Source organism: Amphiura filiformis, unplaced genomic scaffold, assembly GCF_039555335.1.
Source record: "Amphiura filiformis unplaced genomic scaffold, Afil_fr2py scaffold_25, whole genome shotgun sequence".
NCBI lineage: Eukaryota > Metazoa > Echinodermata > Ophiuroidea > Amphilepidida > Amphiuridae > Amphiura > Amphiura filiformis.
Genome location: NW_027305489.1, coordinates 1,235,205 through 1,250,450, shown reverse-complemented (window position 1 = coordinate 1,250,450; position 15,246 = coordinate 1,235,205). Strand labels below are relative to the sequence as shown.

Sequence of the window (15,246 nt, the reverse complement as noted above, 5' to 3'; positions counted from 1 at the left end):
ATCATTGATTGATTGTATTAAAACCTAATAATTATTACTATCTGCAAAAACAGCAGATCAACACTTAATAAACACTTGTTTATAAATTAATTAACCCCCTATACTTTTACTGTACAAAATATATAAGTGTTTATTCAGTGTTCAAGTGTATATTAAGTGTTGCTCTGCTGTTTTGCAATGCAGGTCTACTTATATATATATCATGCTTTTACAATGCTATGCATGTTATGTTATTTCTGTATGTATTCATGTTGTGAATTGAAGTGACGGCAAGGTGATTTTTCCAGTTCCTGGTTCGCTTCTTAATTCAATTGTTCCATTCCAATCATATTATATAAACGTTTGATCCCGACCGTTTGATTCGTTATGAAAAATAAAAACAATTGAACATGTGATATATTCTTGCTATCATTATTATAAATGTTATATGTGTGTGGGGTGTGTGTGTGTGTGTGTGTGTGGTGTTATTAGCAATCATCCTTTTCCTGCTATGAATGTGATTTCTATATTTTATATAATGTTAAGGGGTACTACACCCATGTGGTAAATTTGTGACTATTTTTTGCATTTTTCTCAAAAAATAATTACACACTGGTAACAAAAGTTATGTTTATTATTGGGGCAAGGTATCCAATTACTACACTGAAATTTCAGTGACTCAAGACAAGCGGTTCAGTATATATGATAGGAAACGAGGTACATCCTAGCGGTACCTTATTTCTGATCATAAATAACAAACCGCTTGTCTTGGGTCACTGAAATTCCAGTGTAGTAATTGGATTCCTTGCCCCTATAATATACATAACTTTTGTTACCACTGTGTTATTAGTTTTTGAGAAATATGCAAAAATAGACACAAATTTATCGAGGGGTGTAGTACCCCCTTAATAAAATTGAACTAAATTGAATTGACAGCAAAGTGCTTTTTCCAGTTCCTGGCTGGACGCTAACATTATTGACATCTTAGAGTTCAAACATCCCGCCTTCAACTTTCGGCATATTAAGCGGATTAGGACAACGTGTAAGATGTGTATTTCAATCCGTGATTGACAGGCAAGTTGATGGGCAGAATGGACAACCAGACCACCTTTCTTTCTTATGAAACCACCTTTAAAATGTCTCGTTTAATTTCTTATTCGCGCAGACAAATTAAAGCAATAATACGGTATGTGATTTGAATAAAGAGTAGATTCCTATCTTAGTTTTTATTAATCACATTGTTCCCTTAATTTCTAGGTAAAGGAGACGATCCTGTATAAACAGTGATCGGAGTGCCCATCCCTCTTTCATTGGCGATTGGGCCAGACTCCTCCATGTAATGTTGCTATAGGGGGATCGCTACACCTCCTCTACAGCGAGTCTGTTACTTTCCCAGCAATAAGAATGCCGGTACCCATTTAAACACCCGGGTGGAGAGGAGTAATCGAGATAAAGTGCCTTACTCAAGGGCACAACACGATGACGTCGCCGGGGCTCGAACCCGCAACCTTCCGATTATGAGTCAGTGCCCGTTCCGCTAGGCCACCGTGCTCACCGTGCAAAACAAAAAAAGAAAGAAAGTTTCCCTGTCAATTCTGACCTTCAATATATAACATTTATCTCAATTTTAAAAGAAAAAAATCCAAAGAAACAAAGATAAATCTAATAATAGGTATGTCACAGTGGCTGCACAATAATTCTGCTACACTGTGCATGCAAGCATAACAGTGAATTGAAAAGGGCACGCTTCAAATTTGGCCAATTTTAGAAAACATCCATGTCGATAAATGAATTTCTTCATATGCTTCATTTATCCAAATTGTTTAAATTTTTAATATATGGTGTGTGAAGCCTTTCCGAGGCTAACATCGGGTCCTTAAATAAAAAAAATTGTTTTGTTTAAGAGCTACTGCCTGTTTTTATGGATTTTTGAAGATCGCTCATAAATCAGTAAATATAGGCCTATTGAAGTAAAGGAACTACCACCATTTAGCTGAAATACTAATCTTTCTCAGCATGTAAATTAATTCCGTCGACAACGAATGAAACACTTCCCTAAAACTAGTTGAAGCAAAACATTAATCAATGATATTTTTAGGGAGTAATTTTCCAAACCACAATAGCTCTAAGCCATTGTGTGTGTCCAAGGCCATACTATTTTTGTATACGCGGTACAGTAAAATGGCTTTTGCTTTTACCGATTATCCTCCCATGTTAATCCAGATGACAAAATGTTAATTTAAAGTCTCATTGCAACTGAATTTAAATTTTTACTTTTCGGACTTGGCTTTGAGTAATGGTGACACATACCATGTTTACAGTAAAATTGATAAATATATTCCAGACACCGTCAAAATGTCAAACTTTTAATTTTTTTGTATTGTTTTTAAATAATTAACTGCAGTTCATTTATTCAACCTCATAACAGGATCATACTTTAAAAAAATTTATGATGAATGAACAGACGTTCATTAAATATTGAAAAAAAACCTAAAATTACTCATGCCTAATTTGCATAATAATATCATAAATACATAATTAGCTGTAATTACCTAATTTGCATAATTAATTACTTTTTGTGTATTTTTTGTTATCAATTGAAAGAACTTTGTATACATATGTGTGCAAAAAAACCCGCACCTTTATATCATGTACGGTTTTCTATTGGCATCAATTTTGCATATTAATTAGCTGAACTTAGTCATTTGTTGAGATTTAATTTGTCTGCAGATTGGCCGAAATTGCTAAAATAGTATATTTGGTTAATTTATTATAATTATTCAATGATAGATTTTTTAAATTTTGTTTTCTGTAACGAAGTCAGGAAAGATATGCATTTAACATGTGATATTTAAATTAACGCTGCTTTTTCAAGCAAGCGTCCAAATATACCTTCAAAATCTTAAAATGTGCCAATTTTGTCATTACAGCCATTTGTGGCAGGATTTCATTCCATCTACGAGCATCTTTAAATTGACACTACGTCACAATGCATTGACCGATTTCAATTCTGTTTTTTGATTTTTGATGCTTTAACAAAGCTCAATAATGTAAGAACATTAAATAACATGTTTCTGCTGCGATTATTTTTGAGGTGATATGCCTACTAATAATTAAAGAAAGATTGTATATATTTTTGAGAAAGATCTGAATCATCTAAAAAATGGATGCTTTTACAGTATTGATTCCTTCGAGTTCAAACATCCCGCCTTCAACTTTCGGTCGAGTCGCTTTTTTTTTTTTTTTCTTATGTATTTTTCTGCTTCAAACGTTGCTGTATAAGCGCGCATCGCCAGTATAAGCCGCACTGACTTTGTTGGCTCCAAAAATAACGTATAAGCGCGGCTTATATTCCGGAAATTACGGTAATAGGATTTAGGACACCGCGTAAGATGTGCCGTGGTATTTAAATCCCTTGTGATAATTAGTCCGTGATTGACAAGCAAGTTGCAGAAATTTTGAAAAACCAAGGCCAAGTATCTGTCATTCATTTACAAATCGTACTTGTTATTGGCTTTTATATAAATAAATATACATACATAAATATGCAACAGTATGTTTGGTAGGCATAGTTGGGCTTTTTTGTCGCAATAATAACAATGACTTGTTTATATGAAGATAAAGTCATCGCCTCAATAATCATGATAATATTAATAATTGTTGATTATTTTTGTGCAATTTGACTTTTTGTATGTGAGGAATCTAAAGAAGCATTTTTTTTTTACAAGAAAAATAATATACCTGTTAGGCTAAAAATACCAAATTTGTTTCCTATTATAGGTAACCTGCAAATGTTAATGCAAAATGCGTTATTTTCATTTAAAAAAAATAGAATCATGGTGTATATGGTAACATATGCCTGGAATTGCTGATATTCATTGTGAAATCAGTGCAGATTAGATTAGATATGAAAATTGATAGTCATTGAGTAAATTGAGGATTCATTCATATTGTTTGTAAACCAAATATAGAGAAATACGCTTTTACAACAATTGTTATATTGTTTTGGAAGGACGATAATTAATGCACACGATGATTTTTTTCTTGATATCCTATATTGATCTTTACGTTTGTTATTTTGTTCCCATTTTAAGATTTGGGCGGAAAAAAGGAAGGGAAAGTAGAAGAAGGGTGGCAAAAATATTATCAAACAAAGAAAGGGAAGAAAAATGTTTAAAAATACTTAAATGCGGTGAAACAGGTTTGAGGTTGCTAGCGCTATACTCGACATATGGAGTGTCATTTAAAAGTGCCACCCTCAAATTTTAATATCGGGGATTTACCCCTCCCCCATATCCCGAAATCTACTCATATGAAAATAATGATGTGAAAAGAAAGCGGGCTGTAATTATTATGTAATACGGTACTTTGCCTTTCCCATCATCAGAAACAAGCCATCCTTCATGTTTTTATCGCACATGCACCATTTTATTTATCTTATTCTTCATTTTGAGACAACTCGCCCTCTTCAAGTTAATTTTCTGTTTAACACCTTTTGATGATTTCTTCTTGGACAAGAATGTAATGTGGAGTCTTCTTACAAATTACCAAGTCCATTATGGGCATTGTGCAAAATATTGCAATAATATGTGTGGGAAGTGTTACTTGATGATATACCTCTAGCTGTGCATATGGCCAGTATATGACACAAGTTGTTTAAACACAAGTGAAATTTGTCAAAATTTGGGTCGGTGGGGGAGGGCAACACAACAATATTTTTGTTTGGCCTTAACTCGCAGCTGTTAAAGGAGTGAAAGACTTATACCAAATTTTGGAACTTTTTGAATAAAATCATTGAATTTCTCAGTGTTTACTTTTGTTTCGTGGCAAAACTTGTGTTTTGGCCAGAATATTGTACATTCAAGTTAGCTTGTTAGCGCTGAATTTCATTGGTTTCTGCATGCTGTCTATCTCACGGTAGACGGCAGCAGCTGCAATGTCATGGAAGACGCTTATCGAGGCTAACTACACTGGAAGAATGTAAGCAAACACTTAAATTGTGTGTAGCACTTTCATATCCAGGGACATTTTATTTTATTGTTAATTTTGATCCAAATAACAACAAATGTACCCATATTTATACATAAGTAACACAAAACAATAAACAGTTTTCAACCTTATTTGGTAATAAATAATTATATATCACAATATGATCTCCATAAAAACTGAAACAACTCCAGATCAGTTCTTCCAGATTCCAGATTAAAGAATCTGGAAGACTTGATCTGGAGTTTTTTACAATATGAAACTTGTGTTATTGTGTCCAAAAAGTATTTTAAGTGAAAAACATGTTTAAAGCCTTAATGTACGATCTTTTTAAATTTTTACTTTTTTTTCCAAAATTATGCAATCATTATGAAAGTTTCCAAAACATTTGGACGCGAAAAAACATTGGAGATTTGCAAAGAAACAACATCATAAACTTCCCCTCTATCAGTTGAAATATCTCACACTTTTTGGATTATGACGCCGAGTGTAGCCTCAGAGTTAGTCTCCTACGCAGCCGGTTTGGTTACGCTCCCTCCAGAGGAGAGCGTAACTAAACAGGCTTCGTAGGAGACTAAGATTTGCGATCGTTCCGACATATTATCATAATCTGAAAATTATGATACTGAAAATCATCCCGTTTTACTACAAATAGGGCAAATTTGACAGTTTGCTCATAGATGTAAGTTGGAACATGTCATCACCCTCATAACCAAAGTGCCTAAGTCATTATTAAATGTTTCTCATTTGCAATTTTGATTTTCTGACTAATAAACCCAGAGGCTAATTAATAAAATGTTCAGCCGCATTCTTCATTAACTTGTGGAATACATCAAAAGAGATGAATTCCACAAGTTAATGAAGAATGCGGCTGGAAATGTCATTAATTATGGGTTTATTAGTCAGAAAATCAAAATTGCAAATGAGAAACATTTAATAATGACTTAGGCACTTTGGTTATGAGGGTGACGATGTGTAAGTATTACAAATATGGCAAAAAATTGGTTTTGAAAAAATGAAGGTATATTCTGAAAAAAGATCGTACATTAAGGCTTTAAGCTAAAAATCTGGACCATATTCAGATTCAGATTACATGAATCATTTTTCATTTTAACAATACTTAATAAACGTTGCATAGCGGCTAAATAAAAGGTGCACTTTGTTATCCACAGCCACATCCCCCTCCCAACTGTACCCAGAATAACTTTTTTATACCATCAGAAACATAGCACTACATACGTGACCATCCACCACAACTGAGCCCGGATGTCTCCAGTGCCATTATTGAGATATGCTCCATTGAGAGGATTTATTGACTGTTTTATTGATTTTTCACTACTTAAAGGAGTATTTCGTGATCCTAGCATCCTCTTTTTATGACATTTTTCAGTACATATCCACGAAAAAAGCATATTCCCAAAATTTTGCTTGATTCCGATATTGCGTTTGCGAGTTATGCATGATTATGTGTATTACACGGCTCCATAGACAATACGTTGTAATTTCGTTCTGGTGCACCAGAACGAAATTCAAATTTCACGATAACTTTACAAAACGAATTAATCTGCAAGAAATATTTTGTACATAAACATTATGTAGCCAGAGGTTTCCAGTGATATAAAAATCTCAACTTTTTTTGAGAAAAGTGGGGGATGAGGCTGTGGATCACTTAAATGCCCTTTTAAATGTCAAGTACATCATTTTAAAGCTAATTTCAAGCAGAATATTTTGGTTGAATATCTCAAAAATGATGATTGGCAACTTCAGGGCTCAGTTATGCTGGATGGTCACATATTGTGTATCCTTTTTGTTTAACAAACGCATCATTCAATTTTTATTTTCTCCTATCGACAGACAGAAATTACAACATATGAGGCACTGTTAATACATGCACTTATGCGTAACTCGGAAAGTCAATATCCAAATAAAATGATAATTTAAAAATAAGATTATCTATTGAGCCATACTCTAAAGAGATATTAAAATCACTAAATGTCCCTTTAAGAAATTACAACACATAACATTAATGCAATTTTAAAACAGCTATCTTAAACAATTTAGGTTAGCCAGAAATGTGAATAATAATCTACAACATATTTAAAGAACCACATTTTTGCCAAAAGGTTACTCAATGCGCATACAAGACATGAAAAGATGATATATATTATGCAATAATACAATATTGATAAAAATACACTATAAAAAGACAAGAGAACAATAAATAACTTCAAATAAATTCAAAATGTCTGTGAGAGGAAAGGTATCAGTGTCTCACCTCACATACAAGAGTATTTCCTTACAAGATGTCAGAAAAAAGAGTGAAACGGTGATTTGTTTTTTTATATTATTCACACATTTGACATAGACTAACAAAAGAATGTGTTCTCACTTTGCAAGGGGGCTGACCCCCCTCAAAATCATAATAGAAAAGATGTGGTGCATCTTTTTTTTAGTACAAAAGCACTGTGTTTTGGGACCAAATAGGATAAAATTGCTCAATTTTGCACTGTCCCATCAAATAGCAAATATAATTAAGACTATAGTCTCAAATTGAAAATTTTCGCGAGTTTCACACACACACACGAAATGAGCTTAAAGTCACAAGTTGGTAGTTTCGAAATGCCCTGGCCTCTGAGTTAGTGGTCTTTGTTTCGCTCATTGTGCCCCATTTACAAAGGACATACAGGCATACTACCAACTTGCGACTTTATACTCATTTTATTGTGGCAGGTCACAATTATCAAAACTCTGCCCAATCTAAACCTGTGGCATCTGATACTGTCAAATCTTGCTTAAGTTTGCTTATTGAGTGTTTTAAAACCCTGGTCACACTTCTACTGCCTATGGTCAAATGCACAACATTTTACTTAATCTAATGGAACTTAGACACAATAACATATAATAATTTGTTTGCAGATTACTTGTGTTCCATTAGGCAAAGAAAAAAACCTGTTTACAGGCAGACAGACCTTTCAAGTAGGGTAGGTCAGCCGGTCAGGATGTTGTTTTTTTCTGGATGCTAAAATGACCCATTAATATCACGTAAGCTTGATTAATCTGACAAAAAAATGGATGATTTTTTGAAAACATATTTTGAAAATGTTTTTACATAAATTTTCAGTCAAAATCAATAAGTTTGGCCAGTAAAATGGCTGATTTTGCATGATTTTAGCAAAAATAAATAAAATAAAATCTGGGTTGGTCGGGCCAGTAAAATTGGGTGGTTTTTTTCATCATCTTATTATATATATATCATATAGTAATTATAACATTAAAATTGTCAAACGACAAGGTTTTGTAGATAATATATTACTTTACAACTGTATTTACATTGTTATTATTTACTTTATCATTTGGAATATATCTTGAAACTCAACTTCAAACAACACAAGTTGAAATTATTGTGGAAACCTGCTGCTCACATTTTATAACACACAATTCTATTGCCCTAGCAGAGCTAATTCTCAGGCAGATTGCATTTTTACCACATCCAGAAATGGCTAGAAAAGATATCTTACCCTTCCCAGCATCATTTGCAACATGATGCATCACCTCATTACAGCAAATGACACTCCTATTTAATACTTTGTACAGATTCCCTTTGTTTTTATTTTGAGGATAGACTGACTCCTGTGTCGATAGTTAATAAACATATCTGGATATGCTCTGTTCATTCAGGTAATTTTTGTCACTATAGACCACTTGGCATCTGACGTCATTGCCCGGCAGTATGCGCGCGCATTATGGCAATTTCAATTGTTCTTTGCCCGGCAGTGTGCGGACGCATCGTAGTCTGCTAAGGGCACGTGCATTTTAAATCGCCCGCCACATTTCATATAGTACAGGAAAGCCATTGAACAGTGTAGCGGCTCGTTCGAGCATATCGATAGACGAGTCCCTCGCCTTTGTTGATAAACAGTGATGTCAAGTGGTCTATTGACCCATGTTGCACTAGATAGCAAATCAGTTACAGAAATTTGAAATGGAAGAAATGTATTATGGGAAGTGTAAGATATCTACTCTGAGAAATGGTGTACTGATTTTTCATTCATGTTTCTCAGTTGTTTTCATCCACTGTAGCTGTCCAGTTATTACTTGTATATTTAGAATATTCCTTGGAAGATGCTGTCAAAGGTTTGATGCACATCTTCACTTTCTGTTATTCTGCAAAGTTAAAAGAAAACAATAAACAAACAATAAACAAACAAACAAAAAGATTAGTTTATCAATGTCTTTGTAGTGAAATGATATGTCTAAATGTAATCAAATGGGCTCTTCCAGTCTCATCTTTTGAGAATTGTCAAATCGTCTTGTTTCACAAAAAGTATACTGACACAATCAATCGTACAGATGGAATGAGATTCAAGAATACCAAATATCTTCCAAATTTCTTTTACTTAAAATTTTCGAAAAAATTCGTCGGCTCATATTCCTTTTGGAAAGATACACTTGTAAGCCCAAGTATTATATATTGGGTTTTTTTCTGATGAATAAATAAATTCCTCAAACGAGGGGGTGGTGCAAGCCATTTCTGGCATCCATTTTTGTAGCACCTGGTGGTAATGTAAAAATATTTACATTATTAGCAATATATATCTGGACAATTTAAGGCATGCAAATTAGGTTCCTAAAAATCTGGCAGGTGCAAAGGTCGGGGGGATATTTTAGACATCCGTTTGGAAATGTTACCTTCCTCGTGGCTCATAATCAAAACAACTTACCTGCTGGTCTCTGTTGTGAAAAATGACTTGGCTTTAGTTTGATCTTTCCCCATCCTTGTTTGACTTAGAATTGAAGGCTGTTTGGTAGATGCACTATGGCCGATTATGAGTCCACTACATCTGGAGGGCATCATGTCAGGGCTTAGCTGCAAGATAATATTGAGGATGTGGTTGTATGTAAATTACAATCGAATTGGTGTGGGAAGGGGAATTTATAGCCATAAGATTAATTCTCTGCTTCAACGTAAAAAGTCCAAGTTTTGAAATATTTCAAAAATTTTAAGAGTTATCTTAAAGGCTCTGGCAATCATAACATTATGCCTTATATGTTAAAAAATAATTATCAAGCACGAATCACATTGTTTTATTTAAAACAAACTCATATTGACCATAAAAACGAATAAAAACAGTCAGCTCTCAACATGCGATATTCAAAATTCCTGCGCCAAAATTGTCTAAGTGCAATGACGTAATGGTTATTTGTGTTCAATTGTCGTCAGCCTTCATTGTATTACTGGGACGTCATTGCACTCGGCGCCCGGGAATTTTGAATATCGCGTGTTGAGAAACAGGTGTTTTTATTCGTTTTTATGGTCACTATGAGTTTGTTTTAAATAAAACCATGTGATTCGTGCTTGATAATTATTTTTCTGACATAAAAGGAATAATGTTGTGATTGCCGGAGACTTCCTTTAAGAACCACTGAACCAATATTAGGCTTGTTTGTACTCATTTTTATATATTTTTCATGCTGATTCCAAATTTGGTCATGAAAATTTACAATTCTAAAATTGTTGAATTTTTAAACAAATTTAAAACTTGTCTTCAGTCAACACCTGCTACATCTACATGGAATCATGCCAGGGCTTAGTTACAAGATGAGATGGGGTTGTATAATAATAATAATAATACAGCATTTATCCATGCTTTTGCATCAATTTTTCACAAAATTTGTTGAAATTTACTTTGCCCCCACCCATGCCCCTGAAAAAATCCTGGCACCGCTGCTGCTAGAGATGCAACTACTATTCTTTGGTTTACATTAAGCTTGGTAGCAATGCCAATGCTTTTTTGCGCCAAGCATGCCGATAGACAGCCCTTGTGAACGTCCGAACGTGCATGTACGCTCTGAGTCTGAGTGACTAACTTTATTTGTGTGATTCAAAAGTGAAAATATGCATCTACAAATTCTACATCACTACAAAACTTGTTGTGAACCAACAAATAATATGATATGGACATTACATTCTCCCTACTAATTATACAATATCCGTGCTTTTTGAAAATGGAATGTGTCGTCAGTTTGTGCATGCGATCAGTAGTTGAACATTACGACATTTTGGTCCACTCTTGGTGACACTATATTTGGCATTGATTGATGTATATTACATTCAAATATATATCATGGGAGTTATATTCAATCATTTTTTGAATATGCTAAAACAGAGTTAAGTTTATAATCATGTTTGATGAGTGGTGTTGCCATAGTGGGGCATTTGCATCCTCCCTAGTCAGAACCTTGTTGGGGGAAAAAAATTCAGATTTTGCCCCCCATAAAAAATCCTGACAAATTCATAAATGCACACTATGAAGAGCAGAATAGAAACTTAGGTCAATACAAACCAATTCAATAAACTGTTTTAGCATGCAAATATTGAAATGTACAAAATATCATGCCTACGTACCATCATTTGATCACCACCATCAACATGCAAATGATCTTAATAATATGCATGATCTCACCTGCTCCCGACTATATCAATATGCAATGTTCTTATTAATATGCATATAACCTCACCTGCTCCTGACTATATTTAGCATCACCACCCTCATATGCAAATGAACTTTTTAATATGCATATAATCTCACCTGCTCCTGACTATATTTAGCATCACCACCATCAATATGCAAATGATCTTATTAATATGCATTATAATCTAACCAACTCCTGACTATATTTAGAATCACCACCATCAATATGCAAATGAGCTTATTAATATGCATATAATCTCACCTGCTCCTGACTATATTTAGCTTCTTCAGCTTCCACAGATTTCATCATTATATCATCTGGACTAGACATGCTTGATACAACACTAAACCCTGCACTATGTACACTCTCTACATCACCACCATCATCAGAAAGCACTATTACCGCAGGAGACTTTAGACTCATTGGTGAGCTGTTAACGCTTAAGATTTCTGGGCTCTCTCTTGGTGTTGTTGTGTTCCATTGCTGGCTTACTGACAAAGGCATGTCTGGTTTGGAGTATTGAGGATAGGATGCTTGGTATGAAGGTAGCTGAAAATGATTATGAAAATTATAGTATTAAATTAAAGAAGGTCCAAATTACAAATATAACTTAACAAAGAGACCACTTTTCATGATAACTCAAAATAGCCTGAAAAATGCAGGTTGGGATGCATGTAAGCATTGGGGGGGTCTACATTTTGGAAATTCCGCAACCCTGCAAAAATATCCTATACAAATATATTAGACAGCTTACCTGACCCTGATGTCCATAGTGAGTTGAAGACATCTTCTGAGGCTGAGTATAAAGTGGTTGGTATGATGATGCAGGTATCTTCTGGTATGATGCAGGCATCTGTTGGTATGATGATGGTGGCATCTTCAGTAATGATGCTTGGTTTGATCTGGGTATGCTGGTCTTCTGGTATGATGCAGGCATCTTCTGTGATGATGATGATGGTTGCATCTTCTGGTATGACGATGGTAGCATCTTCTGTGATGACGCTTGGTTTGGTCTGGGCATACTAGACATCTGGTTTAGCATCACATGTCTTGCTGATGTGAAGTCACTCTTGCTATAAGATTGCTGTTCTTTGGTTCTGAAAATGTACAGGTTTCTAAGCATCATTGAATAGATTTGCAGGGGAAAAGAAAATGACAGAAAAGAATAAGATCATAATGATGATGTCGTCGGAGATGCTGAGATGATAAGTGATGATGGAATGACATACCTTGTATTACTAATTGAAGTATTCCTTCTGTCATCATCACTGTCTCCATCTACAGCTACAAAGGATGAAGCTGGGGGTTGAACTCTAGATGTTTTGTCTCTTACGGGTGATTTCCAGGCAAAAACCTTGCCTTGATGCCTAAATGATGATGTGCTCACATTTTGCTGTTGGATGATGTTGTTGCTCTGTGATCTACACTCTTCTGATGAAACAAAACAAATAATAAACAGGTGTAGATTTGGGTTGGGATCTCTATATGGTCCAGATACACGATCTGTAACTGGAGGCTTTTGGAACTGCCAGAGAGCCTGAAAATGAGACCCTTGACCAACTCACATACTCGTACCACCTTTTTCCTGTCAGCCCCCGAGCACAGGATCTCAGTTCTGGCTCACTCTTGTGGTACATAAGGAGAAAAGCATTGGGCTATTCCAGTTGAAATCCATATACCCCTTTATGGAACACATGACATTAACCTGGTGGAACAAATTCAACAGGATCGGTAGAATAAAATCAATCAAAAGGTTCTTATTTCTGATCCAATAAACCTTCCATGCAGGGAGTGTGAATTTGAAATGGGATTCCTAAATGGGTTACTCCATCTGAAATCTACACCCCCTGTGTAAGAGATTAAGACCATGTCTTCCATTGGAGGTATATGGATTTCAATTGAAATAGCCCATTGTTAGAGTAACATACCTTGTTGGTCTATGTGAACATCTCCTTCCCCTTGTAATATGTCACTCCAATCAACATCAAACGTAGGCAAGATATTATCACACTTCCCTATGTCAATGTCTGGTTCATGCTCAGCATACTCCTTACCTCTGTCCATACTGGTGTCAACTGCATGGTTCTTTTTGGACTCTGCAGACGACAAATTAAAAAAAAATTAACCAAACAATTTCAGAATTGTAAATTTTCATGACCATATTTGGAATCAGCTTGAAAAATACATTAAAGGATGACTCCTGCAATCACAACATTATGCCTTATATAATAGAAAATTAATTATCAAATCAATGGTGGTCAATATGAGGTATGGTCAATATGAGTTTGTTTTGAATAAAATCATGTGATTCGTGATTGAAAATTATTTTTCTAACATATAAGTCATAATGTTGTGATTGCCAGAGATATCCTTTAAAATGAGTACAAACAAGCCTAGAATTGGTTCAGTGGTTCTTAAAATAGCTTTTGATATTTTGAGAAAATATCTCAAAACTTGGGATGATTTTTTTTTAAAGCCTATGGCTAGCACACAGAGCATTAACATTATGTGACATAGGCTATCGGTCTTAGTTCAATTCTCCCACATAAGGGACATACCAACTGGGGGAGGTGGAAGTTGTTCCTCCTGGCTCAAAATACTGTAACAAAATTGACCAAAGGTCGTAATTTCCATCTTACTTTGGTCCAGTTTTATGCCAAAATTGTCCTAATATTGACCCATTTTAGCGTTAATATTACAAATTTTTTACAAGCTTTGTGCAGATTTGTCCTGATAAATACATCTATAAGCAGGTCAGCAGGACGATTTGGAAATTTTCCTCCCCTTGGCTCAGTGACCCTGCTACGCTGCTGGGACTTACCATCAACGTCAAAATTCTCCTCCTCATGGAACTGCTGTTGATGTCTTTGCTGATGATAGAGATCCAGGTGTTCCCAACCTCTACCAGAAGGCGTGGCTGGTATCTTGGGCGTGGTCACACTTAGTGATGTAGCAGGTGGTTGATTTGATCGTAGTAGAGATTCTCTTGGAGTGTAAGCAAATTTCTGTAAGTTGGCGTCCCCCTTGTCATCTTGATTTGCCTTTGGGATCAATTCATCAATCAATCAATATTATGTTTCTTTATTAACATCAACTTCTATTCATATCTGTTTCAAACGTAGTTTATCTTGTACTTATTTACCTCTCTATAATCTGTTTCAATATAATTCAAATAAAATAGTTTATAATTATTAAAATAATATTCAACTGATTAAAATAATATTCAACTGACTAAGAATGAGAATAAATGATATGAATTTTTCTTTCTATTATCCTCAAGTAGGTCCAATATTTTATTGTAGTGGATGCCGGCTCAATTTTCAAAATATCCAGTGGACCTGCCTGTTGTCACACGGTAGAGGATAGTAAAAGCAAGTATTCCTATTGTTTATTCTCTGACTAGGCATAAGACCAACCCATTGCGCGCAAGAAAGGCTGCCTCTCAATTTCCTGCTATTCTCTGAAATTAATAAGCGGTGGCCATTAATAAAGTAGGAAAATAAAAAGAAAGACCCTGAGTAATGAGTTACACTAAAGTTAATTTCTTTAAACTTCCGTGGTCCGAGCTGTGCGCCAAGCGTCTACGAGCGTACACACAGAAAAAATAAGCAATCACGCTGATTGGCTGATCAATGCACTTGACAACAAGTCGGTTGACCCATTGGTTGTCTGTTCGGTGTGTATTAGGCGGCCTTGTCACTTTTACGCGATCGCAATTCACCAGCGCGTACCCCGACCACGGAAGTTTAAAGAAAACAACTTTACTGCAATCATACTTGTGGATTGGTATACAATCAGCGTGAAGCA

At 35.0% G+C, this 15,246-nt stretch overlaps 2 protein-coding genes across 2 annotated transcripts in view; both read right to left on the bottom strand.

The window, feature by feature from the left end:
- Positions 1-9,068: 9,068 nt before the first annotated feature.
- Positions 9,069-13,076, bottom strand: LOC140143637 (uncharacterized). Its single transcript, XM_072165453.1, has 6 exons — positions 13,064-13,076; positions 12,669-12,870; positions 12,194-12,536; positions 11,701-11,988; positions 9,687-9,832; positions 9,069-9,129 (listed from the first exon to the last, which is right to left on the bottom strand). Exons 1-6 carry the CDS (start codon positions 13,074-13,076, stop codon positions 9,069-9,071), a joined length of 1,053 nt encoding a protein of 350 aa, XP_072021554.1.
- A 1,501-nt stretch (positions 13,077-14,577) lies between these two features.
- The window catches only part of LOC140143636 (probable ATP-dependent DNA helicase HFM1), a 46,844-nt gene continuing 46,175 nt past the window's right edge, over positions 14,578-15,246 (bottom strand). Inside the window, 1 exon segment of the mRNA XM_072165452.1 lies at positions 14,578-14,592. Within this exon segment, the coding sequence (XP_072021553.1) occupies positions 14,578-14,592 (15 nt within the window).

Bases quoted from the DNA above. Each gene is read 5' to 3' on its own strand.
- LOC140143637 (XM_072165453.1), bottom strand. The intron at 12,537-12,668 runs GTATGTCATTCC...GTACATTTTCAG, and splicing joins ACTTCAATTAGTAATACAAG to AACCAAAGAACAGCAATCTT. The intron at 9,833-11,700 runs GTGAGATTATAT...ATTATCTTGCAG, and splicing joins CTAAATATAGTCAGGAGCAG to CTAAGCCCTGACATGATGCC.